The sequence below is a fragment of the Anopheles arabiensis genome, chromosome 2 (genome assembly GCF_016920715.1).
Source record: "Anopheles arabiensis isolate DONGOLA chromosome 2, AaraD3, whole genome shotgun sequence".
NCBI classification, from domain to species: Eukaryota; Metazoa; Arthropoda; class Insecta; order Diptera; family Culicidae; genus Anopheles; species Anopheles arabiensis.
The window spans coordinates 7,963,210-7,989,517 of NC_053517.1; the positions used below are offsets into that span (position 1 = coordinate 7,963,210).

At 47.1% G+C, this 26,308-nt stretch overlaps 1 protein-coding gene across 11 annotated transcripts in view; it reads right to left on the reverse strand.

Moving 5' to 3' along the window:
* The window catches only part of LOC120908515 (tensin-1), a 157,400-nt gene that overhangs the window by 20,286 nt on the left and 110,806 nt on the right, over nt 1–26,308 (reverse strand). For 7 of the 11 annotated variants that reach the window (XM_040319575.1, XM_040319574.1, XM_040319579.1 and 4 more), the window contains 7 exons: nt 18,601–18,648; nt 15,479–15,859; nt 14,962–15,089; nt 11,735–11,959; nt 11,096–11,646; nt 3,000–3,539; nt 2,784–2,846 (listed from right to left, as the gene is read on the reverse strand). In XM_040319575.1, coding sequence (XP_040175509.1) covers nt 2,784–2,846; nt 3,000–3,539; nt 11,096–11,646; nt 11,735–11,959; nt 14,962–15,089; nt 15,479–15,859; nt 18,601–18,648 — 1,936 coding nt within the window. Of the gene's footprint in view, nt 1–2,783; nt 2,847–2,999; nt 3,540–11,095; nt 11,647–11,734; nt 11,960–14,961; nt 15,090–15,478; nt 15,860–18,600; nt 18,649–21,229; nt 21,362–23,964; nt 24,061–26,308 lie in introns of those variants that run through there. The other 4 variants (XM_040319583.1, XM_040319582.1, XM_040319578.1 and 1 more) reach the window with 4 other exon arrangements.

Consider the following 26,308-nt stretch of genomic DNA (forward strand, 5'->3'; position numbering starts at 1 on the left):
TCCCAAGGAGGGGGAGCTCGATCACCAAAAAGAATCCGTTGACTATATTGGCCGTTTGCGCCGCGAGCGCAATCAGGGACGGAAAACGATCCAAAAACGTGTGTCAACCGTGCAAGCCGTGGTATGTACCGACCCGGGGGGGAGGAGCGAGCGCTTTCGAGGCGAGTCTCGCTCCAAAATGGATAAGATGGAAAAGACCACGACGGGATTGCCATTTACACCTTAGCGCGGTGCTGGGGACACCCACCGCTTACTGAGCCGGCTTTCGAAACTCGGCAGCGATACACACACAACATTGCGGCTTTTCACACACTGCCCCGGCCCAGCCGCCACTGAAAATCACCTGTCTCGGCAGTGGTACAAGATACATGTAATTAAAAATCGTGAAATTATTCCAAATATGTGTGTGAACGATCAAAAACGGAGCGAGAGAGGGACGGGACAGCAGCTAGAGAGATGTTCACATAATCGAAGCGACTACACCGTCGCACACTGTCACTGACCACCTCTGTCCTGGGCGAGAAAAATGGAAAAACTGTATCTCCAACACCAAAAGTGCACCCGGATCTTTGCCGCGGTACGTCGGTACGAAAAAAAAGGTGAGAAACTATGCGCGAGAAAAAGGCCCTAAACAAGCTCTAGTGTGTGTGTGTACGCGAGCGCGCGCGTACGTGGATTCGCTCGTCAAAACTTCATTCCATCGGTGCGCCCCGCTGCAGGATGAATTAATTTATGCTTTTTGGTGTTGGGCCACTGTCGCTGACGGTCTCGTTATGGACATTGCGTTAGGCAACCCTTGCGGTGGGATGACGGGCGGGTGACAGACGATGAAAAGTGTTGACTTTTGATGGATGAAATGCAGTGTCGAGTTCATATATTGTGTTTGTTTGTTCAAACTCTTGCCGTTAACGATGCACAACTGCTTGGGAATTGATACGTTTTAAGAAAAAAAGGGCTTAAATAGAGCGGCTTAAAAAATTGGAACAGTATGTGTGATGAATTAAGGCCTAAACTGACATCCATTACTCTTTTTGGAGTCATTTTTTTTTGTGATACGGCCATCGGTTGAATGTAATAAAGAAAAAAGGCTAGCAAGAAAGGGATACATTCAATGGCATCTATGCGATCCCCATTAAACACTTTTGGTGCCCGAGCTTGCAAAATGATAATAAACAGGCATGGAAAAAAGGCCTTGCCCACAAAACTTTAATAATTCATGAACTGTGAACCATCTGGACCCGTGTGCGGACGTGGCTAAAGCTACGATTTACTTCACAAAAAATAACAACCCAACACCGCTCCCCCAAACGCGCTTGGAAAAAAAGCTAAGCGACGAACCATTTTTCCTATCAATTTCACTTTCTTCCACGCCTCGGTCCCATAGATTGACGGTGCAGGCATGCACATACGAGACTGCAGCAACAAATATCACTCAATCACGCCTTTAGCCCGTTCCCATTCCCTTCCCAAACGACACGACCGACGACCGAGGACAATGCTTCACAAAAGGTGTTTATCGGGTGGCAATGATCGACACCCGGACTCGAACCACGCTTGCGGGACACTCCGTTCGAAGTTCCGTCCCAAAAGCGTATGCATAGGTAAGAACGAGGAGCACGTGGAGGAGGCGCGTGTGGTGCACCAAGATTGGAGAGCAAAAAATGAAAGCCCGTCAACCGGTACCACCAAACACCATGCGCGCCCGGTGCATTCCATTCCATTGGCGAAAATCTGCCCCGGCTTGGTGTGTAGTAGCCGCCGCGGCCACCATCACCACCACCACGCCACATTTCCAAGAATCGATGAAAATCAACGCGGAAATAGGTGACATCTTTTTCCCGAGCACGAAACGGAAGGTGTCTCAGGGCCACGGGCCAGGGGATGGAAATAAGGACGCACGGCGGTTTGTGTCGAAACTGTATCGGCACAGTTAAGCTGTAAAAGGCGCTGACTTCTTTCTCCCGATGCGGTTCTCTATAAGCGACCGTTGCAGTGCACGGTCGCGATGGGCTTTACTGAGATTGATTTCTCTTATCGATCGTTTACCAGGCGGCTGTAGGGGCCGGAACCGTTCGAAGGGTGGAAGGGTGGACCCACACGATCATGAAAGGTGTAGTTACATAAATGGACGTACGAGATCATCGGCTTGGCTTTGAGGAAAGGTGGGCTTGCTGTATGCCCCTGGTGAGAATACGTGTGTACTTTGGAGCCGAGTACACGGGCCCCCTCCTCGGTAGCTTCTCCTCGGAAGGCTCAGTCCCGGCCAGACAAGCTCCCATAAACGGCGACACCGGAGACACCAGTGCAGAAGATACATATGCCAACATCCTGCTGCTCTCCCGTGTAGCCAAAGTACCGGGAGATGCTGGAAACCCTCGGTGCCTGAAAGTCTTTCACCGTCCGGCCGAACTCGTCCACCATCTACTGTGTACCCCATGTTCCCTGCTGACATCCACCTGAGCCGTTGCCGAGGGAACACTCTCCTTTCAGTGTCGGAAAATGGAAGCTTGATTTGAGAAGGGTTTTGAGCGCTAACCACATTCAGGCGTCCTTTTATGGCGACGACCAGCTTTCTGGCCGCGCGCGCGAACTTGCCCCAACGTGCGCTCCCACTGGAATCTCTCTCGCTCGCGTGTCGTACTGCAAACAAACCGCTTGGAAGACCTTCCCAATCATCCGGAGCAGATGCTGGAATCTTCCCCCTTGTGTGTGTGTGTATCTCATGTGTGGAGAAAATGCAACGCAGCAGCAGCGGAATGTACGTCCTCTCTCTCTCTACCTACCTTGTGGACTAGCTTGGGGGCTCGGAAAACTTGACGGCGAAACGCTGGATCCCTGTACGCGACCTGAGAGCGGTCCGAATGTCCCAAAAACGATGCAGAAAAGAGATGGAAAGAGACAAGAACACGGCGTGCGCCAGTGATTAGAGAGGAAGGCACGCAAAACCACCCATTCGCTTGTCCACGCGAGGAGGCTTTTCGTCAGCGCAAACAACTTACGATTAACTGGGCCACTGCTCGAGATGCCCGAGTCCATGGACACCGTCAGCGGACTGCGCACCGACTCGCGGCCATCGACCTGCTGAGCGGACGGTGGTCTCGCTTTCGTACCGCCGGGCGTCGCTAGTGTCGCTCCGGGACTGCCACCATCGGGTGCGCTGGCGACACCCGGGCTGGCGCTCTGGTACGAGCTGTAGCTGCTGTTCACGCTGACACTATTGCTAGCACTCGACACGGCCCTAACACTCCTGTCCCCGAACGCTGGGCTGGCGGCGGGTGGCGGCGCAAGCGCAAACGGTACCGGCGTACTGCGGGGCGTCCCGTTCTGGCTGAGATAGATCGAGTTCGGCGTCTTGGAACGCTCCGGCACCGGGGGCGGTGGACCGTTGCCGTTCAGCAGCAGCAACGACTTGCTGCTGCCGTTGCTGAACTCGGCCGGCGGCGAGATGAGGTGCGTCGTTGCCGTCGGCGACTTGGGGCTCTTCAGTATCGTCGCGTACAGCGATCCATCCAGCGGACCCTGCGTATGGCCGGACTCATCTGGAGAGTATAGAGAACGAAGGCGAAAATGGTTGTTCACTCGCAGGTTGGAATAAAGCACACACACACAGACACACACACGTATATACAATTGCACAGAATGAACACGCACACACACACACAGACACACTGCTAACTATGTTAATGGAAAGCTGTACGAATGGTGCAAGATTACACGCCCGAGAGGACCTGCTGGACGAACCCGCCAACGAACACTGACCCGCGCGACGCTCGCGATGGATCAAAACACACTACACATCATTATTGTTACACTCGACGACCTTCTGGTGCGTGTTTTTCCCTCCAACGGATTCGAAATCGGTCCCGCTTCCAAATTTGGTCTACTTGGAGATCTTGATTACCTTCCGCGGTGTGCGCGAGTGCCCGGTGCCGCCGGTGCCACAGAGCAGAAGCGAAGTGCGTTGCGCGGTTCGCGATGCGAGTAGAGGGGACCGAGAAAAGCAGCACGAAAGTCAAAGTGTGGGATAGTACTGAAACGGACGGTCAAAAGCGCTGCATGGGCTAAGGATTGCAAAAAAGGGAGAAACGCCGAGATTTGGACAGCACGCACTCTGTGGATTATGATCGGCGCCAGGGTTGTGTATTATGTGTTTAAATTGGTAACTCGGGATCAAGATGGGATCGGATTTCGAACAGGCAACCCTGGAAAAAGTCCCGACAAGGCGACAACGTCATGCTACAGTTTCGGCACGTCTGTCTAAACACAGATTCTTCCAAAATTTCCACCCCGCAGGCAAACTGGTTTGCTGGTTGATTCTTCGGAGCCCGATGACGACAAGAAGACACATACACACACCAAAACAAAGACGCAGAAATCAACTGTGTCAGATCAACATCAACCGCTGTTCGGACGAAAGTAGACATAATTGAGAATGATTAAGTCGATTATCGATTACAAAAAAGGAATAAAAGGTACCGTCGTCGCGTTCGCCGGTCCGAACATCATCTCGGACGCTCGTGAACAAGCCTTCCACTAAACGTTCTTCAAATGCAAACGCGGTCGAACACCACCACGACCACCACCCGCGACTTCTTTTGATGTAATGCGACGGAACGCTTGCTAACAACGGCTCGCCACACCATAGGTGTGAGAGTGAACAGAAAAGAGCTCTGTTTGCAAGATGGTCTGAAGAAGTATTAATTCCTTAAGAAAGCGTTAAGATGCGATTGTACGAAAGTGGCACTTGGTGTCATTTCCACTAGGGAGCGCGTCTTGGGAGGCCTTTTCTATACAGAGAGACAAATTTGTTGAAAGCATCAATTTTACACGAACGCTATACAACTCTTGCGTCTTGCTTGGCAGGATCGATAATGTTTGGAATGGACCTGTCAAATTATTGATTGATTGCGAACGCATCTTCATAATTAGAGCCTTAACGCAATGGATGATGTGGATGATTTATAGCTGTCATTTGGTGCATTTTCTTGATGGGTGTGGCATCGAATGGCTTCGTTTTTTGGGAGGAAGTGCATGAATGCAAGATCAAAATGAGAAATTATGTGAATAGAGCGAAGGAAACACACTGCAAATAATCAAAATGCGAAGCAAACTGATACGAGGAGCTTTGCAAGCACAAGAAGAATGCCCTCAACCGATCAGATCTCCTCGCGTCCGTCTCTGGACGTCTCTGGTGCCTTGTGAATTGCCAGCGAGTCAAGTGCACCTCAGTGCGAACACACGGTGTAATTAAGCACCCAAGCGAGCAATATATTAATCAGTTTACCTTTTTTGGACCAACCTATGACGACATGGTGATGAAGTTTCGAAGCAAACACACGAACACGTCGAGCCCACCAACGTTGACAGCCCATCCACGGTGGACACGGGCGCGAAAGTTAGTACACACCCGACAACGGAAAGGAAGACGAAGCGGAGGAAATTTAATTTAGAAAATGTTGATCGAAATTTTGTGCGTTCTTGTGGAATGGTTCCTGCTGGAGGGGTTTCGCTTTACAGCCCTCCTCCCGAAAGTGATGGTACAATTTTTGGCACCGGCAATTTAAAACGCCCATTTGTGAGTTTACCAAATATTTAAATCGAAAACGCAACTTCATCCCTCGCAGGAACGCACAGTGGAATGATTCCGCACCGCACAACGTCAACGCACTGAATTGGTTGAACTCTGAAATTCAACTCCCAGACCTTTAGTGTACGCTCTGCATAAGGCTATCCCTGCCGCCTAACGAGCCTAAAAGCTGCCAAACTTGTCCCTCGATGTTCGGTTGCAGATTGGTCAGTGGACGAAGCACCCAGAGCCTTTAAACTTCTCTCGTGGATATACGACTAAAAGGGGGTGAGACAAAAAGCGCTGCATGTCTGCAGAAATTGTCACCTGGAAAGCGCTGGTGCCGTCTGGTGTGCGACCTTTCCGTTTCGGAATCGGTTTCCCCCAATCAGTGCACGGATTCGTGCCAGAGTAGTGGACACACAGCCACACACACGCGCGACATACTTGACACCCGGTTGTGTATATCTTGTGCAAAATATCTCGCGACGACTTACTATCCCTGCCCCAGCCAAACAACTCCCGTGAGAGGGTGCTGCGCGTGGTTCGCAGTTGCAAGAGTTGTTTGGGGCGTAGGTGTGACTGGACTTTCGCCCATGTTGCCTTACCGCCCAGGTTGCACTTCCCGCCTCGTTTCCCCCGCTTGCATTCACACTTCCAGCGACAGAACTGGCACTGGGTGGTGCTGCCGTGCAGTGGTCGGTGAACGGTTATGTTACCGAAATAGAATGCAATACACTTCCTACGGTGGGTAGGTCGTCGTCGCGACCGTTGGCAACAGATCGAACCGAGTCGGTGCGGTTTCAACAAGTAAGTGAAGTAAACAATCCCGCATATGCCCGCTCGGTCAAACTTTCCACGTTCAGAATTGCTTCAGAAAGTTGCTTTATATGAGCCAAACAGCGAGACTTCAAGGCTTCAGGATATTGGACTTCAGGCTGTTTTCATAAATGTTCTATCTCTCTTTTCTAATGATCGAAGAGTAAAAAGGCGTGTGCTACAATCGATTCTGTGGCAACAAGAGGGGGGAGGCAGAAGAAAGTTTGGAATGTCCGGCTCTAATTATTAAACCGGTTGCGCATTGGCAACAATAACAAATCACAACTCGCGCAATAGCACAACCTTTGTTCATGACTTTATTTATAGAATATTGATCGTGCGTCGAACCATTAACCGGCCAAATGTTCCACAGATGGTTGGGGTTGTGGTTACTTAATGAAATCATCATCACGCAATGGCTAATATTACCGCCAAAATGGAGGTTTCGTTTCGACCGGATAGTTGGGTAATATTTTGCTCCCTTCTTATCATAACTCTTGATGTTTTTTTTTTGGGGGGAATGAGGCTACCGGTTGAATGTGATAAAACACGCTGTCTAAATACAGGCCGAATCTACAAGTGGTTTGACGTCACACTACGACAACGGTGCGTGTTTGTCGCAACATAAATTCATGTTCCCCATTCCGGCCTACTGAAAATAGACACTTGGGTAGAGCATACATATGCCCGCAGCGTGCTGTTGTCTAGGGCGGGATTGCTACTCAAAGTTAATCCACTGACCCGGTGGGGTCTCACAGTCAGTGACTGTGGTTCTCCTTTACACTGGTTCTAAAAACATGACTAAACATATGTACTAAATACGATATTTATCTTCACTTAAAACGATTTTTGATAACAGAGCACCACCACCGCATAGGACACTTACACCGTAGCATTTTGTCTCCGGCAGACAAACCGTCAGCCCTTTCCGATACACTTTTCTTCCACCAGGGTAGTAACTGCTATCGATTTTACTCTGCTTATCGAAAGCAGCAACGAACACACATTTGCACTCAATCAGACATTGCTGCAAAAAAAACCCGTTCTCAACCCAGTGATGACACATTTGTTGGACCCCGAGCACAATGTGACTTTGCAGACTGGTTGTCTCGCATTATCATCGCGATTTTTCTTTGCACCAAGTCCGCCCAAGGGGGCTAGGACACAAACATTCACTATCTCGGGACGTTAGGCCATTTTCCTCATAGTGTGCGAGAACTGAGAAGAAGAGAGCGAGAGACAGACAGGGACGGGACACCGGTGACACAGTTTCGTTGACACACGCACGCCGAACCACACCAGAACGCGACCAGGGAGCAACTCCCGAAAGAGGAACGCACTGCAACGCACCGAAGCCCGTCGTTTGGCGAGACAAGCGGCTAGCAGTTGGCTGCGCGCACGCTAACGACGACGCCCGGGAAGATATCCACATGCGCACGAAACCACCCCATCTCTGGATTGCGTATCGAACGCACCGAGCGCGCGGTGAAAAGGGGAGAGTCTCAACGCACGGCGAGTTTCCCCGGCACGGCGAAACAGTTCCCCCCACGCGCGTCAGTGGCTACGACCATCGAGCGGAATTGTTTCTAGAGACACTAGTTGGGGGAAGAGTGGAGTTGAAAAACAGAAAACTTCAGATTCATATTTCGAGGAAAGAAGCTACGAAACATGACACTGGATGTGATTCTGCGGTACCAGGGTATTGCCGAGAAGATTAGATTAGATTAACCATGTGTAAACGTCTGCTTAAACGTTTGTCTAGCAATACCTAGGGTAATTTCTAAAGGTGAACTATCTTCAAGGACGCGTTTGACATGAATTCTCGTTACGCACTTAAACATGTTTGTTGCCTTAATGCTTCAATAACAAACACCTGTTTAAGTTACGAATGCCGCAAAATAATAATCACACTTTGCCGTGACCACTAGTTGTGCTTGAAATGTTTGTTAAACATCATAGCGCCACCACCAAAACATCGTTCCGTCGCCAGTCTTAAGACGGGCCGCTTTTCCGGATGGCTGGCAACGTTTATGATTGCACAACTCTCAAAATCTATGATGCCTAACATTTTCTCCATAGTGCTGTGCTGTGCCGTGTGCTCACGGGCTGATCAAAATGAAGCAATCCGGCGTTCTGGTTGCCTTCGCTGCCGGCCAAGCCAAGCCAATTGTACAATGAAGCGAGGCCGGGAGAGCGTAACTGGAGCGTATCATTAATGTTTCCCGACCTATACACAACCAACGGACGAGAGACCGCGCTGTTTATTTGTTGAATCTTACGCATTTCGGGTGGATTAGACATCAAATACCGGTTGGTTCGGGTCCTAGAGAGCGAAAATATGAATATTTTGCTTTTTGTCGCTGTAAAATGTGCTTTGACAAGGTCTGAGCTTACAAAAACGCAATTTGCTTCTATCTGTTTACACAGGAAGGATAAACTTACACACCAACAAGGCCTATCGAAAGTGAGCAGTGATAGCATAAAGCAGAAAAACAGGAAAAAGTGAGATACACTTTATCGATTTCGCTAAGCAAACTGATGGCATAGATAAAACGCCAACATCGGAAGTAACCCACCATAAGGCAACGAACAAACCTGCCCATAACGGCGCGGTGAAGGTTATGCTCGTCAATACCGCCAAGGCCGAAACACGCGATAATCTTCCTCACCATCATCATCATCATCCTCATCATTCGTGGTCGTCACCCGATGCGCTACTGCGCTCGCCACACCTACACGATGCGATCATAAAACAATCAATCAATAAATTAACCTTTCCCATGCACACACATACACTAGCATTACTTGGCAGTGTTAACCTTTCGCGCTTGTTTAGCGCTCCAATAAATCGATCGTAATCATCGAATGCACACACTGTTTACTGGGGCAACATTAAATTTGCGTTGGGAAGGGTTGGGTCTGCGTTGTTGGTAACACTGTTTGAAGAGGATCCGTGTTGCCCACCACACGGTGTGTTATTATCCATTTAAAGTTCTTACACAACACGATACGCGTGTGGCGTTAATGTTGAATTGGATGTCTTCTTGACAAACAGTAAAGTGCCAACGAGAAAAAAGGTATCTTTCATCTTTCGCATAGACACAACATATTTTTGTTAGAAATTAGCCGCTCTATGATTATGTGGCGTCAGCAGGAGGGGGAGTCAAAACGAAGGTACACAATCTAAATTTATACTACACCCGAATCTGAACAGGAAGAAGAATTCCTGCAAATAAGCATCATAATCTGTAAACAAGCGTATCGTTAGGCCATTAATGTCCCGAAGAACGCCACTTTCTGCGGTGAATGAAAGGCGAGGCGCGAAGATTGAATCGCGAACACGCCATCCAACAGCTGTTTTTGCAGGTTGATTAAACATTCGCATGACAGTCAATCCAAGGCGGAGCGAGAAGTTTATCAGCTCAACGGCAGCACCGACGTGCGAATGGTTTAAGTTTGTAACGCCGGCCGATGAATCATCATGCCCCCGAGAGTACGAGAGTGTTGGTATCAGTGTTTTGGTACAGGAAGAGGAGGAGATACACCCGAAATAGCGCCCTTTCGTGGGGGTCTAATGCGCGGTAAAACGGAAAGTAGTGTGGTGGTGTTGGTCTAAAAATAGCCCCTCTACGTACAGCATCAATAAATCAAACGTTTGTCAAATAAATTAGAGTGAATTAATTACGCACTCTGTAGAAAGATATCGGTGGAGCTTGCCCCTCGTGGTGGTGTACTGTGTACGGCTCCGGGTGAACGCTATTTCCCAGCCTACAATTATGCTGAGATCAGATTTCACTGCATGGTAAAACATGAATAATGGATGTAATTGTATCGTGTTTCGCGCATTGGAAAGGTGTAAAAGGCGGAAACAATGTCATCCTTCGACCCAAATGTTGACCTCTCAGGTGAATCACGTTACAGCAACGGTACGGTTCGGCTGAGGATTTTACAAATGGGGGTAGCGTTTAAGTGTTTTGATCGCTGCTCAACGACGGATGAAGCTATTAATGTTGTCTTTGTTTATAACTCGTACGCGAGAGCCAAAACCCTGGCAAGTTCCTACTGATGTGGGGCTGGTTGACAGGACTTCCGTGGGAAGAGAGACAAATCGGTTGTTTATCTTCTAGTAAGTGATTATGAAACCAGTGCGCGATACTAAGCAAACTATGTTGGCTTGAAAGAGGATCTATTCCTGATGTTTCAAAGAAAGCTGCACAGAACAAAGCTGGAACATAACGGAAGCACTACGAACAACATCGAATGACTGCAGGAAATAAATAAGTGTATTACTTTAAAGCATGCATCTAACTGAATGTTTCAAAAAATAAGAGATTTGTAAAAAATTTAGAGAAGACGAATGTCGATTAAGATAAACATTTTCAAAATTCGACCACGATTGTGGATGACTAATGTCATTGCAAAGTTATTACATAACATAAAATATGTAAACAAATGCAATTTAAAAAGAGAAATGTTTCAGTTTGCAAAAACATCATTTTGATGACTTGAGCAATACTACACTACAGAGCAGTACTCCTAGTGATAGTTAAGCTACACACTGTAAATGTAATCCGCCCAAAAGTATGCAATCCGCATTACATGTCGAATGTCGACTTTCGTCTCAACGTCGACTGTGGACTGTTCTTAAGACTTTTTGAAGTGGTTGCGCATAAAATTGAAATCTAAATCGATAATGCTCACGATTCTTACCTTCATTGATCGTTTCCAGCAGATCACCGTTCTCCGCGATCGGCTCTATGCGCACGAGCGGATCCTGGAACACTAGTATCATCGGCCGCTCGTTCGGCACGGTGTCGAAGCAGAACGTCATCCTGTGCTCGGCGGAGAAGCGCTCGTCTTCGCACGCGAAGTCTACATCTCCCTTGGTGAATTGTACTTCCTTTTCGGTTATGGCACATGTGTGAAATTGCACGGACGCGATCAGCTCCTTCTCGTACGTCGCCTTGTTGTTATTTGGTATGATCTGGTAGCAGCGGACCAGGATGTCGCCGCGCAACCGCAGCGGATGCTTGATCTCGTAGATGAAGTGCCGCGTCGTGATCGGTATGACGTAGATGTCGGACGTGAACAGACACCGGACGCCCTCGAAGATCTTGATGAAGCTGCGCCACTCGCTGTTGACGGTTATGGCACGGTAGTGCAAACATGGCGGCGATTCGACCCGTATCGCTTTCAGGAAGAAGGAGGACGAATTCAACTTGATCACACCCGACAGCAGCCCGGAGAAGTATTGAATGTATCTGGAAGGTGAAGATAATAAGAGAGATACATTATAAGGACACTGTCATAGATTTTCAAACCATGGCTGAGTTGAGTTCCGTCACTTACCTCCTGTGGGAAGGAATGCGCAATGGACCGGCGACCGTTTCCAGAAACTTTTGCATCGAGTAGATGTCCAGATCGAGCCAGGTGGGCGTCCGCCGCCCATTGTCGGTACCGCCGGGCGAAAGGGAATTTTTCGAGTGGCCGCTAGCTTGCGGAATGTTCGAGCCGCAGATTTTTTGATACTGCAGGTACGCTGCGATCGCCGTCCCCAGCCGATGTTTATCTTCCCTGTAACGAAACAAAAAACCCAGGATTCGAAAAATCAACAACAGCACATGAAATGTATAAGAGAGTAAACATTCTAATGGACGTAATGGAAGAGGGCTGAAACTGCAACTCATGCTGCGACCTTCCGCTTTTTTGTGTGCCGACGCACAAGTGCATCAAAGCTGCTGCGCGCGCGCATGTCGTGTTATAAATTTTGACACGTCAATTTGCAATCCGTTTCATCCCATTGATGCTGCACACAATAGTACCTATCGTTGGCAAGATCGTTATTAGGGTAATTATTATTTACTGATAATTCAAGGCAATTCGCGTGAACGTTTCGTCGAGAAATCGATTTCAGCTCGTGTGGGGGAAGCGAAGTCTTGAAAACCTGAATCACGAGTGTAAAAAGGAGGTTAATAACTGTTAACTTCCCTGAAATGACCCCTCTTGCTATCTTCGCCCAATGCTTAAAAAGTGGTGCTGACAAGTTAAACCAAACTTGAGAAACGATTTCCTGTTGCGTTGCTGCATGCACCCTGGCGATTGGAGTGCCCAATGTGCTTGGCACTTTTGGAGTAAGTGCAAATTAAAGCATTCGCACGAATCGTTTCGGGTGAGAATGGTTGCCCAAATTACAGATTTACCGTGGCGACCGGGTACAGAGAGGGCTTAATGTGCTATTTCCTGTTCACATTTGGTGTGTGCACGCTCTTATCACGGTTTGCGCATTGAAAAGAGAAATGTTATCGGTCTTCTGTTGGCAGTCAAAAATATTATAAAAAAAAGTTTTGGCGCTTTCATTAGCAATTACCTGTTCCAAGCCAAATCTGACAAAAAATGTATTATTAAAACGTTGCAAAATTATGACTTGCCCGTCTGCTTGGCCGAACGGGTAATCATAACATTCTCACATTCCGCGATGTTTACTCGTCCACCCAAAACAGTGTGGTTCCTCGCCTCTTCTCGTGCGGCACACCAAATCGTTTGAATAAGATTATAAAAAATCAAACGCCCATATTCGCCCAGCGCACACCGCAACGAACGTTTCGAAACGTTTGTAACAAAGCACGGGGTTCGCTGTTTTTGCTTCCTTCGCTTGAAGGAACCGTGAGATATCCGCAACTACAGACTACCAAACCAAACTGTAATCTCGTCACAATCTCTAAAATCCCTAAAGCAGCTTGTGTTTCTTTTCTTGCCCGATGTACCCACTTTCTTATCATCAACCAGGCCCCCCGGTCAATAGTTGTGTTGTTTGCCGAGCAGGCGGAAAAATTGATTGGTACCGGCAAAAATCGTTACAACCACAAAACTGATTGCTTAAAAAATCTATGTTCATGCATTATTTATAAAGGATCGCGAAACGGCACTCGCACGGACGCCCCTTTCCTCCACGGTTTGCGAAAGTTTGCGATGCGTTCTCTTTGTTTACCGCAGCTTTCGCCCTTTCCGCTAGCGCCAGTGTTGTTGTGTTTGCATGTTGCATACGCTTACGGTAAAGTGTGTCTTCCGCCGGTGTGGAGACGACGACAAAAGGTAGCAACAAATTGCCGTTGTGCTGCCCCCGCCCATGCTCCTCCACCAAGCCATCGATGCCGCATCGATCGGTTCAAGGAGGGGATGTGGAATGACCAGAAGCTACGGCGAGGTTAAAGCACAATACCCCACAGCAAGAGCGAAGAGAATGGTCGATGATTGACCGGCCGTGCGGGATGGGTTGTCCGACGGTTGGTGGTTGTCCGATGTTAATATTCGGACACGGACACGTTTTTCCTCGATTCGGAGATTTGATTACTGTACTGCAAATACCGTCCTCGGTACATCTTGCACGCCCTCAGTGCGACGGTGGGGTACTACACGCATGAAGCGCCAGTTCGTGAGGTGGCATACATGTCGGCGTTTGTGACTTTTTGCGTCGTCCACCACCGTGCTTGGAGGGGGCTTTTTTGCTGGCAGGGAACAATAAAATGCGAACAAAAACGGCAAAAACAGATGTAAGCCAATAAGCCGGCATAATGCACCTTGGGTGCATATGCATACCGCTACAAAAAACACGCATCAACTACGGCGAGTTGGTACGGTTTTCCAGTGCGCGGCTTTTGAATTGGCCGTAAATATTCAAATATGACACTTTGAGCCATTTTATGCTAATGGTGTGTGCTGGTGTGTCCTACAATGTTCTTGGCGGTGAACTTTTGAAAGCCGATGACAAGCAACTGGGTCGTCAGAAGTTTGTCACCACAAACGAACAGAGTTAAAAAGACTTTTCAAGAGTAGAGATAGGTCACTCAAAACGCAGCTCTTATGACGAGCTACCCAAGAAGTTTAATTAAATCAACATTTATGTATGCTTTGATGAGCTCTAAAGATATTGGATATATGTTCCGAAGTTCGACAAAGACCTTTCAGTCCACAATTCTCAACGGCATTCAAATTTAAATTGATAGATTATTTAACCCACAAGGCGACCGGTACAGATCCGAAGAATGAGCACCCGGTAATCCGACAACGCTTTAAGCCGCTTTTAAGTTTAAATTCCGGTGGCTTGGGTAAGCATTGCCTTTTCTCTCAGAAGCCAGAGGTTCTTGCCACCAGGTTAAGCTTTTTAAAAAAAGACTAGAAGATGATAAGAAAATAAATAAATACAGATAGTACAACGAAACCCTGAGGGACTGCGGGCGTGCATCATCATCATCGACGATCGGGTGAATGTTTGCCGAGACAACATGCCAGAGCAAAGTGCAAAGGGGTTCGTTCTTTCGTTTTTTTTCTTCGAATGCTTCAAACCCCTGCTCGAAGGTGGTCCCTTCTCAAGTGGATGACCGAAAAAAGCGCAGCCCCCTTTGCACACATATCGCCGTCACGCAATCGATGCTTTCCCATTGACGTGACGGACGTGAGTGTAGGATTACCGCCGCCCGGACTCCGGCCGGTTGGGGGTCGCTCTCAAACACCGTTCGGTCACCTTTAAACTCTGCCGATCCTAACACACAGCCACACACGTATACACACGCACTCACCTGTCCTGTAGAACGACAATCTTTTCCTTCCCGCTGCCCAGCCAGGAATCGATGTATTTGCACAGCTCGCACAGCTTCTCGAGCGTGATGTTGACGAGACGCGCCTCCAGATCCAGTATCCGGTAGTTCTGGAAGATGGACAAAGCATGAAATTAGAAGCGAGCTAAAGGACAGCACAAAACCAGATGAGGAAATGCCTCCGAGAGTAAGCAGCTAGTAAGATTGAGTGATTATAAAGCTAACGGATAATGAGGTGGACTTATATTGCCGTGCTGCGTACTGTTCTGCGCTCCGAGAGCTTTCCAAACGACGCGCTACGCAACTCCACTTAAGAAGCTTATCCTCGGCTTCCTGTCAAGCGGCTGCCAAACAGAGTTGCGAATGGGCGCGCGCACCGAACGCGAACGTTCCGGAGAGTTGGACGCATTTAATTCAATTATCCACCATCCAAAAGCAGGTGAGATAGCCGCGGCCGGCTTTATATGACTGACAGGACAGGATCGCGGCCCATACCAACCTGCTTATGCTTCTGTTCCAGCATGTTGATGAGTTCGCGCTCGTGCTCGTCGACGGGCGGCGTGCCGTTCGGGGCGTGCGGTGACGACGAGCCATTCTGAAGCCGCCGGGCCGGTAACGTTGACGCGAGAATCCGCTCCGTCACGTAGTTTAGCCGGAGCGATTGGGCCGCCGGTTCCTCGTCGATTCGTACGACAGGATACGAGTGATGCTGTAGTTGCTGTAGCTGCTGCTGCTGCTGCTGATGCTGCTGTTGCTGCCGGTTGTAGTACGGTTGAAGCGAATAATTATGGTAATGGTTGTTATTTACATGGTTCAGGTTTGTGGTTGGCCTGGGCTGTTGCTGCTGCTGCTGCTGGGCGTTGATCGTATGCAGTGGTAGCTGGCGAAAGAGAAAGAGAAACGAAGATGCCAAATTATTCGTGGAATAGACGGGGTGTTCCGGCACAGACGAGGGATGTGATTTCGCTTTTCTTAGGAAGCGCGGCAATGGCAGACAAGCGTGGCGCCCAAATTTGGAGCACGAAACTTTTTTTCTTTCTCAGATAGCGATCTCTATTCCCTTTAGGGCTTTTATAGTCCCGTGCCCGCTTTGTTGTTGTTTTGTTATTCCGGTGGACGCTGCTCGTTTAGCTTTTTCCCCATTTCCAAACCATCAGAATGCCGTGACGCACCGGTTTTTCTCTATTTTATAGATTTACGACCACTCCATCATCATCATCATCATCAGCAGCAGTACCAGACCCAGCACGGAGATTAGTTTCCCTGTCTCTCATCGGCATGCGATAGTCCATCATAAAATGTCACGTGCACATTTTATGCTTGAAAGATCCAGAACGACGATGACCCTATCTCGATCTAATGTGCCAGTAAGATTGCATCAGTGGTCGGTTCTTTTAAATGCCAATCATAAATCGGGACATACGGTTTACCGCGCATACTGCGCACCGTATCGGCGTGTGTTCGAAACGCGTTGCTTTTATATGATCTTCCCCTGTTGTCCAAATCGTCTTAAATCGAGCATCTTGACCGATTGCTGAGCCTGAAGTACAAACCCCATTAGGGCATCATGTGAACCTATGAGGCGATCTTCTTTACAGTTATAGATTTGTTCCACAAAAAAAGAAGAATGAAATACGCCCCAGCTAACCGATCATTACCTTGCTGGACCTCGGGACGCGCATGACCCCAAAATAATGATCGATTGTGGTTGGGTTTGTTTCCCGAATCGGACCCGGACAACGCACAATAATGATGCTCTCCTATCGATATGGCTGCGCGTTTGTTGTTTGTTTGGAACCAAACCATGATCAGTACTACTCCCTCTGTTCAAGTTACCGATCTTCCGACGCGCAAAAGCGAAAGGAAACGTAGTTTCGAATACAAAACGAAATTGAGGCGAATTTATTTGATCAGACAAAATTGCCCTCATCCTGCCAACGTTTGGACAGCTCTGCAAAGGGTACCGGTAAAATCCGTTCAATCCGTTCAGAGAGTTAAGGGGGTTCAATGCATGATAAATTGGACGATATGATGCTACTTTAAAGGGGATCTCCAGGAATAGCGCTAATGAGCAGTGCTTGTTTTTGGTGTGCTTAAAAAAATGAATAAAAATTGAATGTCTATACGTTCTGAACAAATGCCAAGCAATGCGTTTACTGCTCAACAACGTGGGGCCTCTCTTCCTGCCATTGCTTAGATTGCAGTGAAACATTTACATTTTACGATACTTTGTTAAGGCTTCCATAATCCGTCCAGCCCCTATCCAACGAAGGCACAAACGATGGTTTTGCGAGGAAGCATTCCGCAACCCGACACTGCTTACCTTCACATACATAATGGAACTATTTCATTACCATAATTTATGGTTGAATGTGTGAAACAGTTACAGAGCGTCATAAACGGACTACACGATGGATGGCTAGTTGGGTACCGTTTCTTAAGTTGTTTCAGATCATACTAGCAGGTAACAAGCTTCCGTCTTCCAGACGGGAAACCCCGGCGTAATAGTTAAGTTTTATTACATACTGCTTGTTATACAACGGTGATGATACTGAATGGAAGATGAGTTTTTTTTGTCATGTTTCGTAATTATTAGAATATAATTTAGGCAAATTTTAAACTTCAATTGCCACAATAGCCATCATAATGAAGGCAATCATTCAGCCTGCGACTAACGTTAGTACCTTGACATGTTTTCACTTTGCAATTGTTCATGGTTAACCTCTCGTTTGAAGTGAGTTGAAAGTGAAATCTCCGTCTCAGACGTGATCAGCATCTCACTGGCAAGCGAAAAGACAACCAAGCAGACTTGGGACATGGCGAGTGCAGTCGGGTTGTGTCATGCAAATGTACATGTAAATGACATGATGAAGCTACGTGATCACCATCCTATCCGTTTCGTTTCAGAGACAATCGAAAGCATTGTTGAAGTAGGATTTTCTATCAAGGTTGGGGATGTTTGTTCAAGGAGAATTTAGCAAAACGAAACCACCACAAACAAACAAAGATGCAAAGAGTGAAAAACGACAATCAACAAACATTTAATGCTTATATTTCATTGTATTCCCTTAACTTCCCTAGAAAGTGAAATCGTATGTGCATTGTCAATGATTGACATTAAAATTCGCAAGTTTTTAAAGTAAAGTAATTCCCATCAACAACTGTGAATCAAACCTAGCTCGTTGAACTATTCCAAAGCAAACATAAACCAAGTGAAGAATTGATGAAGTGAAGAAGTGAAAAAAATATCTTTCCTTTTGGCACTACTTCAGTACGGTCCGTTTAATGTGTAGACCAAATAAATCATGCCCACCAGAAGGACGGAAAATGTATCCAAAGTGTGAAGCTAATCGCACCTCAATTTAGATGATCGTCTAGCACATTGACGCGCCCGTTTCCTGAATGATGTCGTTCATGGAGAACACAACCCTAGCGGCAAAAGTTTACCCTCAACGTCTAAATTAAATATAATCTCAAATGATGATCTAAATTTAATTACAGCTTTTGGCTCGCGCAGAGACGAAACGCTGTAATCTGTCTTTGAATGCTACTCTGTCCGGGAACTTTAGAAAATGTGTATCCTAAACAGTGCTTACGTAGAGTTTCTTCATCTATACTCACCGAGTTGTACTTGTTGATTGTTTGCTGTTCCTCTTCCCGGCCATTTTTCTGTAATCAAATAAAAATGAAAAAAGGCAAATTTTAATCACTTGTGTCACACTTTAATGATGCAGTACATGACGCAATTAAGCCCACAATAACCGTCTGATCATCCTGCACAAATTGATTAGGAATTATGTCAACCTGTTCTGCCGTTCTGCCTTTAATGTGCAGCGCTATTTACATTTCTTGTCTTGCGTAACAGCATCCGATCCGATGGCGATGGAAGCAAGCTATAGCTATATAATACACTGTGTTCGATTACGTCCGATCGCGTCATAAAAGAGAGATCGCGCTAATGAAGCTAAAGCGGTCGTATGGTCAATAATACGAAATAAAATTGCAATTGCACTGGCACATCGAATTGTGAGACGCGTGATGATGGCGGTTGGACCAGCCAAACAACGACATTCCAGCGAGTGCGCCAGTTCCCCCGCGAGCATTGCAGACATTAAGCATAACAGGGCGGATACGTAAAGCAAAGCTGAAACGGAATTTGCCGTGTCGAATTGTAATTTTTAATCGTCCGCAACATAGTTTAGGAGGAAGAGGAAGGACGTAAAGTGCTAAGGACGGAGAGAAGTGACACAAATGAAGCGAAAACTGCCACCGAAGGTCGAGAAGAGGAATGTTTTTGCTTATGGTAATGAAGTTACTCATTGATTAACTTCTGCTATACCTTTGGAGCTTTTTAAACGAATTATTATCCCTCGCATAAGATCAGTTCGTCCTTCTAAAACCGGTCCAATGTTGGCTTCTGCTGCCGCACGCCGTCAGAAACGATCGGTTCAACTTTTATCAGTACCGTCCGTCCGGAGGGCCATGAGTTCATTAAAACCTTCCAAACCTTAGCTCAAGAAATCCATCAGAAGTTGCAGCAAACTTCTCGTTTGTAAGAATGCTCGGAACGTGTCTTCCGAATGTTGTGTGTCTTCAACCGTGCACACGCACATGCATTTGTTTCGCGCTCAGCACTCCTGATTCACGCATGTGATTAACGGTAATGAATGTCTTACTTAGTTGTTCTGCTTCTTTCGCAGTTACTTGCAGTGGAGCGTCTTCGGCAAAACTAAAAAGCTATTTCTCTATCCCTCTTTTGCTACCAAAATTCGCTCCTCTTGCACTAAACTTTTTGCTATGCCATTTTAGCGTATTTTCTCTGCTAACTTCTTGGTATCTTACGAAGTGCAGGGTACGGAAAGTAAAAGATTCGTTTAAATTTTATTGCGCCAGACTAAGAGGGGTGCAACATAAAAATGCAAAGCTCCAGCAATTAGGAACGCCAAAATTGCCTCCACGCAAACGGAGTCCATATTTACGGTTTAGCATCTTAAAAATTCGAGAGAAAATAAAACGTAAAAGCGGTAAAAAGTTTGAAAACAAAAAACCTGCAGCAAAAGAAAAAAGACACGCAAACCCAACCGTGACAGGTTTATTGATCCTCTTTGCCGTTTCAAAACCCGGCTAAAACAGGCTCGGAATGTCGCCTCTCTGCTGGGGTTGTGCTGCACATGCGGTACATTATCGGACATTCGCATGCAAAGAGCTGAAATATGAAATTCAACCATCGCTCGTGTGCAGGTTTTAATAACACTGCACAAAACGGGGCAGTAAGCATAAAGCTGCGTACGCGTAAATTGCGGTTCGCAGTCTCGGTTGATCACGATCGAGAAGGGCCGCAGCAGCAGCAGCAGCAGCAGCCGAGTAGATTCTTGCTCCAAACTTGCGCGATCCTCGAACACGATCGCGAATTATTACGCCCACGACCGACCACTCTTGGTGAACTTTCGGAGTTCGGCGGAAACTGTGGAATGCAATCCCCCTCTCTCTCTCTCTTTCTCTCGGGGTCGAAAACCCTGAAAGCGCTTCGGGGTACTTTGGGCAGACCAATAAAAACGCAATCTCCACTGGGTACGAAAATTGTAGCCATTTTCTCGCTCAAACCATACGCCAAGACACGTTGTCACACGCAAACGTTGGAATTTGGGGAGGGATAAGAAGGGACAGGCGTAGACAGGGCGAAGGCGGCGACGAAATATCACACTTGCATAAATCTCTTTAGAATCCATTGCGGTGGTAAAGTTATAAATCAGCAACACCGCAGGGCATTTCGGTGTAGCCGGTATATTGTTTTTTTGGAGGCTTGGAATGTTGGAAGATTGGTTTCCGCTCCGATGGGGAAGGAAATTTGTGAGGTAGACTCAAAGCAAGACACAGGGCAGGCTGTTCCGCAGTCATCACAATGTCAGCAATACCCAGAATATTGGGTTTGAATTTGCTTCATCGGGACGATGAAACGACGTGTCGCCATTGGCAGCATGTTTTGCATAATTCGCGACATTGGACACTGCCGGCGAGAGTACTCGGGGGGGCACTATTCGGATGATGTTTTTCTCATTAACCTAACGGTCACGCATGACCACTCTCCAATGTCCAGCCAATCCAGCCTCGCGTTGGGTCAATTAGCTGGAAACAATCTACAATGGCGACAGCTCCGGTTCGATTGCAAAAGCTGTGGTAACCCCCTCTTGTGTGCATATGTGTACTTCGAAAAACGGGGAAAGAGATTTCTTACAGAGGATCATCGTACATTTTCCAGGAAAAAAGATGCATGCAGCACCGTGAACGCAATCCGGTGCAGGAACGTGGTGACGGAGCAGCGCGGCACGGTTGGATCGTTCGTCTCGTCGTAGTGATCATCGTACATCCCTTCCAAACCCTTCCCGGTGCGTGTCGTCGTCGTCGGGCGGCGGTCTCAGAACCAACTATACCAACACAGCACACGATGCCTTGGATGGGCTAGCCGACGCGGGACAGCGTCAACGAAACGAAACGTAAACACAACAGCGCTTGTCCGGTGTCCGATGGTGCCAACGACGCCGGGTCGCGTACATTTATTTGCCGGTGCCAATTTTCGCTTGCTCAAGCCAAAAGTTGATATGTTTCCATCGGTTCACCGGCCCTCTACCGCCCCGTCTGTGAGGTAAGATGTCGCTTTCCTTTGCACTTTTTATTTCTTGCACAGTATGTTGATCACTCGCGCGGGTAAGTGAGAAGTGGGTGTGTGTGGATGTGTGTGTGTGTTAGAGTATGTGTGATTGCTTGCCGCTCTAACTACTGCCCATAAATTATCGATCCTTTCGCACTGCTCTCGGTGTCACTGGACGGCGTTCGACGAGTACGTGCCGGTTCATCAAACCATTAGATTTGCCTTTCCTTCTTTTTAGGCCATTCCTCAGGGGCTGTTGTTGTGCGAGGACGATCGCATTTTATCGCTTGATTTGCTTGTAAAACTGCAGCAACACCTCTAAATCACTAGCCTATAACATGCGGTGAAGCGATATACAGTACAGCTCATGACAATTTCAACAACTCACACGTTTTCAATGGCACACGATCTCACGGGCGAAGAGGTATATCTCAATAAAAAAAGTACAAACAAAGTGTAAATAAACGTGATGAAGGTGTATGTGTGGAGGACGCTATACTCCATTTGCCATCGGGCAATGTGACAATATTCGCACCTTTCCGTAAAAGGCTATGCAAATTATGTGCTCAATTCGATCAACATTAACGGTTCAGGGTTCGTAACGAGCTAATGAAGCAAACTCAGCACTATTCTGTACATTCAAATGGGAAGACACCGTTATTTGTGTTGGAGTGTCTTTTTTTCATTGCTTTGAGTTACGATTTGTGTTGAGAATCATGTTTATGTTGTTTTGTCTAATTGCAACACAAAGAAACGCGAATCAAAGTATCAATGCAGTCTTTCATTGACGGGATCATGATCATGAGTGCAATTTTTCTCAATGTTATTACTACACACACTTTTTTGCTACTTTCTTCTGATGACATTTGTTGTCTTCCTGTTCTAATCTCTCACGTGCGCTAACAATAAAACGGAACAAAATATGTTCAAGTTATTTCTAGACGACGTTACCGTTCGTCCGTTCCTAATTCACGGTCAAAAATACACTTAACTTCAGAAACGGTGTAGTTTAGCGACATTAACGATTGTTTTTGCTTTGCAATCTTCATGTCCGCACAACGTAGAAATTCGCAAAGTGAAGAACCACAAATAAACAAATCACTCGTTACGATTGCGCTGGTTTCGCACAAATGCGTACGAGCGGACACGGTTGCTTTCGTTTTTTTCCGTTATGGGTGCTTAGTTTTGCACATTTTCGGCATTTTTGTTTTCTTCTTCTGACGGGCGTCGATGCGTTCTGAAACGATTTCACCAACTGTGCTGCGAATGACATCATCTGTGGGCCAAATTTAGCCAAATTTTGACGAAACAAAACGGCATGGAAAAGAAATCAGCTGAGCTTGAACTCCCCTAACCAAAGGTTTGGGATCGCGTAGATCTGTGTGACTAGAAAACTGAAAAGGGTAATCGTACACACAAAACTAGGACAGGCAATGATGAGATGAGCACACGCATTCGCACTATTTACACTGTGCAGGGCCGGCCAGCAAACGCTTGGCTGGCAAAGAAACGCGTTCGGTTTTACAAGTGCCCTCGATGGGGAGCGAAAACCGGTCGAATTAGCTGACCTCCCGTTGCTGTGCCGTGGATTCGTAGCGCAAAATCTAAACCGAGCTAACCGATCAAAAGGCACCGATCGCAGAGGGAAAAAGTAACGTTACACGGGGCATTGCACATCGCTATCGATCGTAATCATCGAGCTATTAATCACTTGTAACATTTGACCCACTATCGGTCCGGTCTATCAGTTCAGGGCTTGGGCTGTGCTTTCCTTCTCGAGAGATCGCCTATTAGAAGGATTAATTACATTTTATTAACACTTCCACTATTTACACTGAGCGCGGCGGGCAGACCAAACGTGGCTGGCGAGGCGTTGCATTACGCTGCGGAAAGATGCAGCGCACGGTTCTTTCGAATGCACAAACGCGTCTTTAGTGCGCAAACATTGCCCATTTTTAACAGTTAATTTGAAACCCCTAACGAAAGAGGGGAAAGAGTTGTCCTCACGTACGTAAAATCAAGGTAGAAAGGAATGGGATGGCAACACCTTAAAGGGACACATACACACACCCAGCTATTAAAGGGGGATTAGAGGAATCTTCATCTTCAGAAGCACTAACTGTCAGCAAATAGACTCTCAAGCAATATGTATGTACAGCTATGTCCAATAATGTCCATCTTTTGGACAGTTGTTGAACTGTTGTTAGCGAACATCAAGAGGCACACAAAACGCACACACGCACACACTCGGGGAGCAACAATTAGCACACCATTAGCGCCCCGTTTAGGCGCTTAACGATTTATCCAAAGACAACTAATAAGTCCATTTCGGGTACCGTCGTGCTGCGACCGGGGACATTGCGACAGATGCAGCAGCAATGCAGTTCTCTGCTGCAGTGCGTAAGGAGTGCTCCCATAGCCGTGGCCGGGACGCACCACCGGTTTGGGGAGAGGCCTACTAGTTTGGCGTCCTTCCAACAGACGCTAACCGCAACGACGCTAACTCACACCACCATTCTGCGCACTTTCTGCGTACTTTGGAGTTAACCGTTACCACGTTTGATGGACTTTAGCTTCGTAACGTTTGAAAGTGTAGAATCGGAGATTATGAGGTACACTAAGTTGCGAAAATTCGAACTACAAGTCGTTTGAAAAACAAAATGGAAATGGAAGGAAAAAAGGTCGGTAGCACCGGGAGACGTGTCTACGCGCTAGGACATGTATCACTGCACTGCGCTAGGTCAAAAAGGAGATTCGATGCCGTTTCCGTCCGAGGGGCAAGGTCCCCGTCCCTGTCCTCGACATTGCGTGCGAAAAGGACAAACTGACACACTGAGTGCTGCACAGTGGAAACGAATCAGTACTTTCAGCGGTCAAGTTTCTTCCATTTTACATACTTTTGCATCAATATTTATGTATTTGGGGGTGTTGCTTAGTCTAAACGAAAGCAAAATCTAAAGAATCCGTGCATTTAAAGTTCAATGTTCACACAAAATAGGCATTCTTTAGAAATAATATTCTGTAGAAGTGCCGATTTGGTCCACCCTGTACTGTTCTACCATCCACTCTCACACACACAGTATCAAAATACCGGCGTCGGTTTGTTTTGACGGATTTTGAAGCATGCGCGCATGGCGTCCTGGTTGCCGTTTTTCCGACGACATTGCCATCTCTTTTTTCCTTTGCGTGTAAAACAACTACTGTGACCGATGGCATTAGACGCCGAGAGAGCCGTAAGGGAAAGTCCGTAGACATACCATGGGCCATGTGCTTGCGAACGCAAACTTTCTCACCCGATAATGTCAAGGATGTTCAAGGCATCGTTGAAGGATACACCAATGGAGCATGTGCAGGAGAGTCTCAGTAACAACGAACGTACAAGCATCTCACGAGAATGTTTGTTTGCTAAGTGTATGATCTCACCAAGCACATTTCCCGCCAAAAGTTTCAAAGACACACAAGTACCTGTTGCTCTCAGGAAGTACAATGATTGCTAAAACGCTTTGTAGCGCAGTTATTAGTTATTAAAATACCTTTGATTTGCGCGTTCAAAGGTTGTACCATTTAGCTCCAAAGCCTTGCACGACGATACCCTGTGGAACAGGTTTTGCGCAGTGCATGCACCGCTCCTCACAGAGGTCCTCATTAGCGTAGAGGGAAAATTAAAATGCAATCAACAAATTTGTTGCAGCCGGCGGCACGTATCAAACGTGCCGCGCATGGAACCGCATTGTACGAGTACGCCTTCTAGTGCAAATCACCTTCACCGACGGCCAACCACCAGCACTGGTTTGATCACCGCTTGATCGAGAAGTTCGACTAGTTGGGTTTATTATTTGCATAGCTGCACGCAACACACCGCTAAATCAACGCTTCCAGCCCGAACGGAAACTCCATGATAAATAACTCTCCACCGGTGGGGAGGGCTTTTAATTTTCCACCGTCTCGTAGCATCTCAGACATCGCAGCCCTCGATCGAGGCGTGATATGTGCGCCTTTGAGAGAGAAAAAAAAAAGAATTCTTTCGCCAATTGAAACTGCTAGTAAAGCGGTACGGGGTAGTACATACCCCTGTCACTTATAATCCCTAGCATACCTTCGCTAATTCACTATTGCTGTTTACTGTGCTGTTTATCAGTTTCAAACACACATACTCCTCGCAAGTCCCATTCAGGTGCGGGAACTGCGAAAAATGTAAGCAAAAAGATACGCTCACTCACCACGTTCCAAAACTAGGGCATCAGATGGTGCGCGCGCTCACGCCTATGTGGCAGGGTTTGGGGTCGCTTGGTGTCAAATCGAGAACTGTTTGCACCAATTAGTTGCTTAATTGATCACTCAACTCTGACACGATAAGACGGTCCCGAGGAGGCGATCGGTTGTGTGATTTAAATCCAGTTCACTGTGCACATAATCTCGCATTCCGCATGGAGACTGACCACCAGAGCACCAGCAGGTCTATGTGTGTTGTTTACAGGAAAAGCCTTTGGCGATAAGCAAAGAAAAAACTTGTCCCAAGCCCCCCGGCTGGGTTATCTTAATTGATCTGATTGGGAAGTTGGCCAGGGCGTTTTTACTTCTTCTTCTTTATGGCTACAAATTTGCCTGTGAAAGGAAGAGTTCGCGATACCGCCAATTCCAGCCCATTTGGAGGATTAACATATTTGGAAACGCCAAATA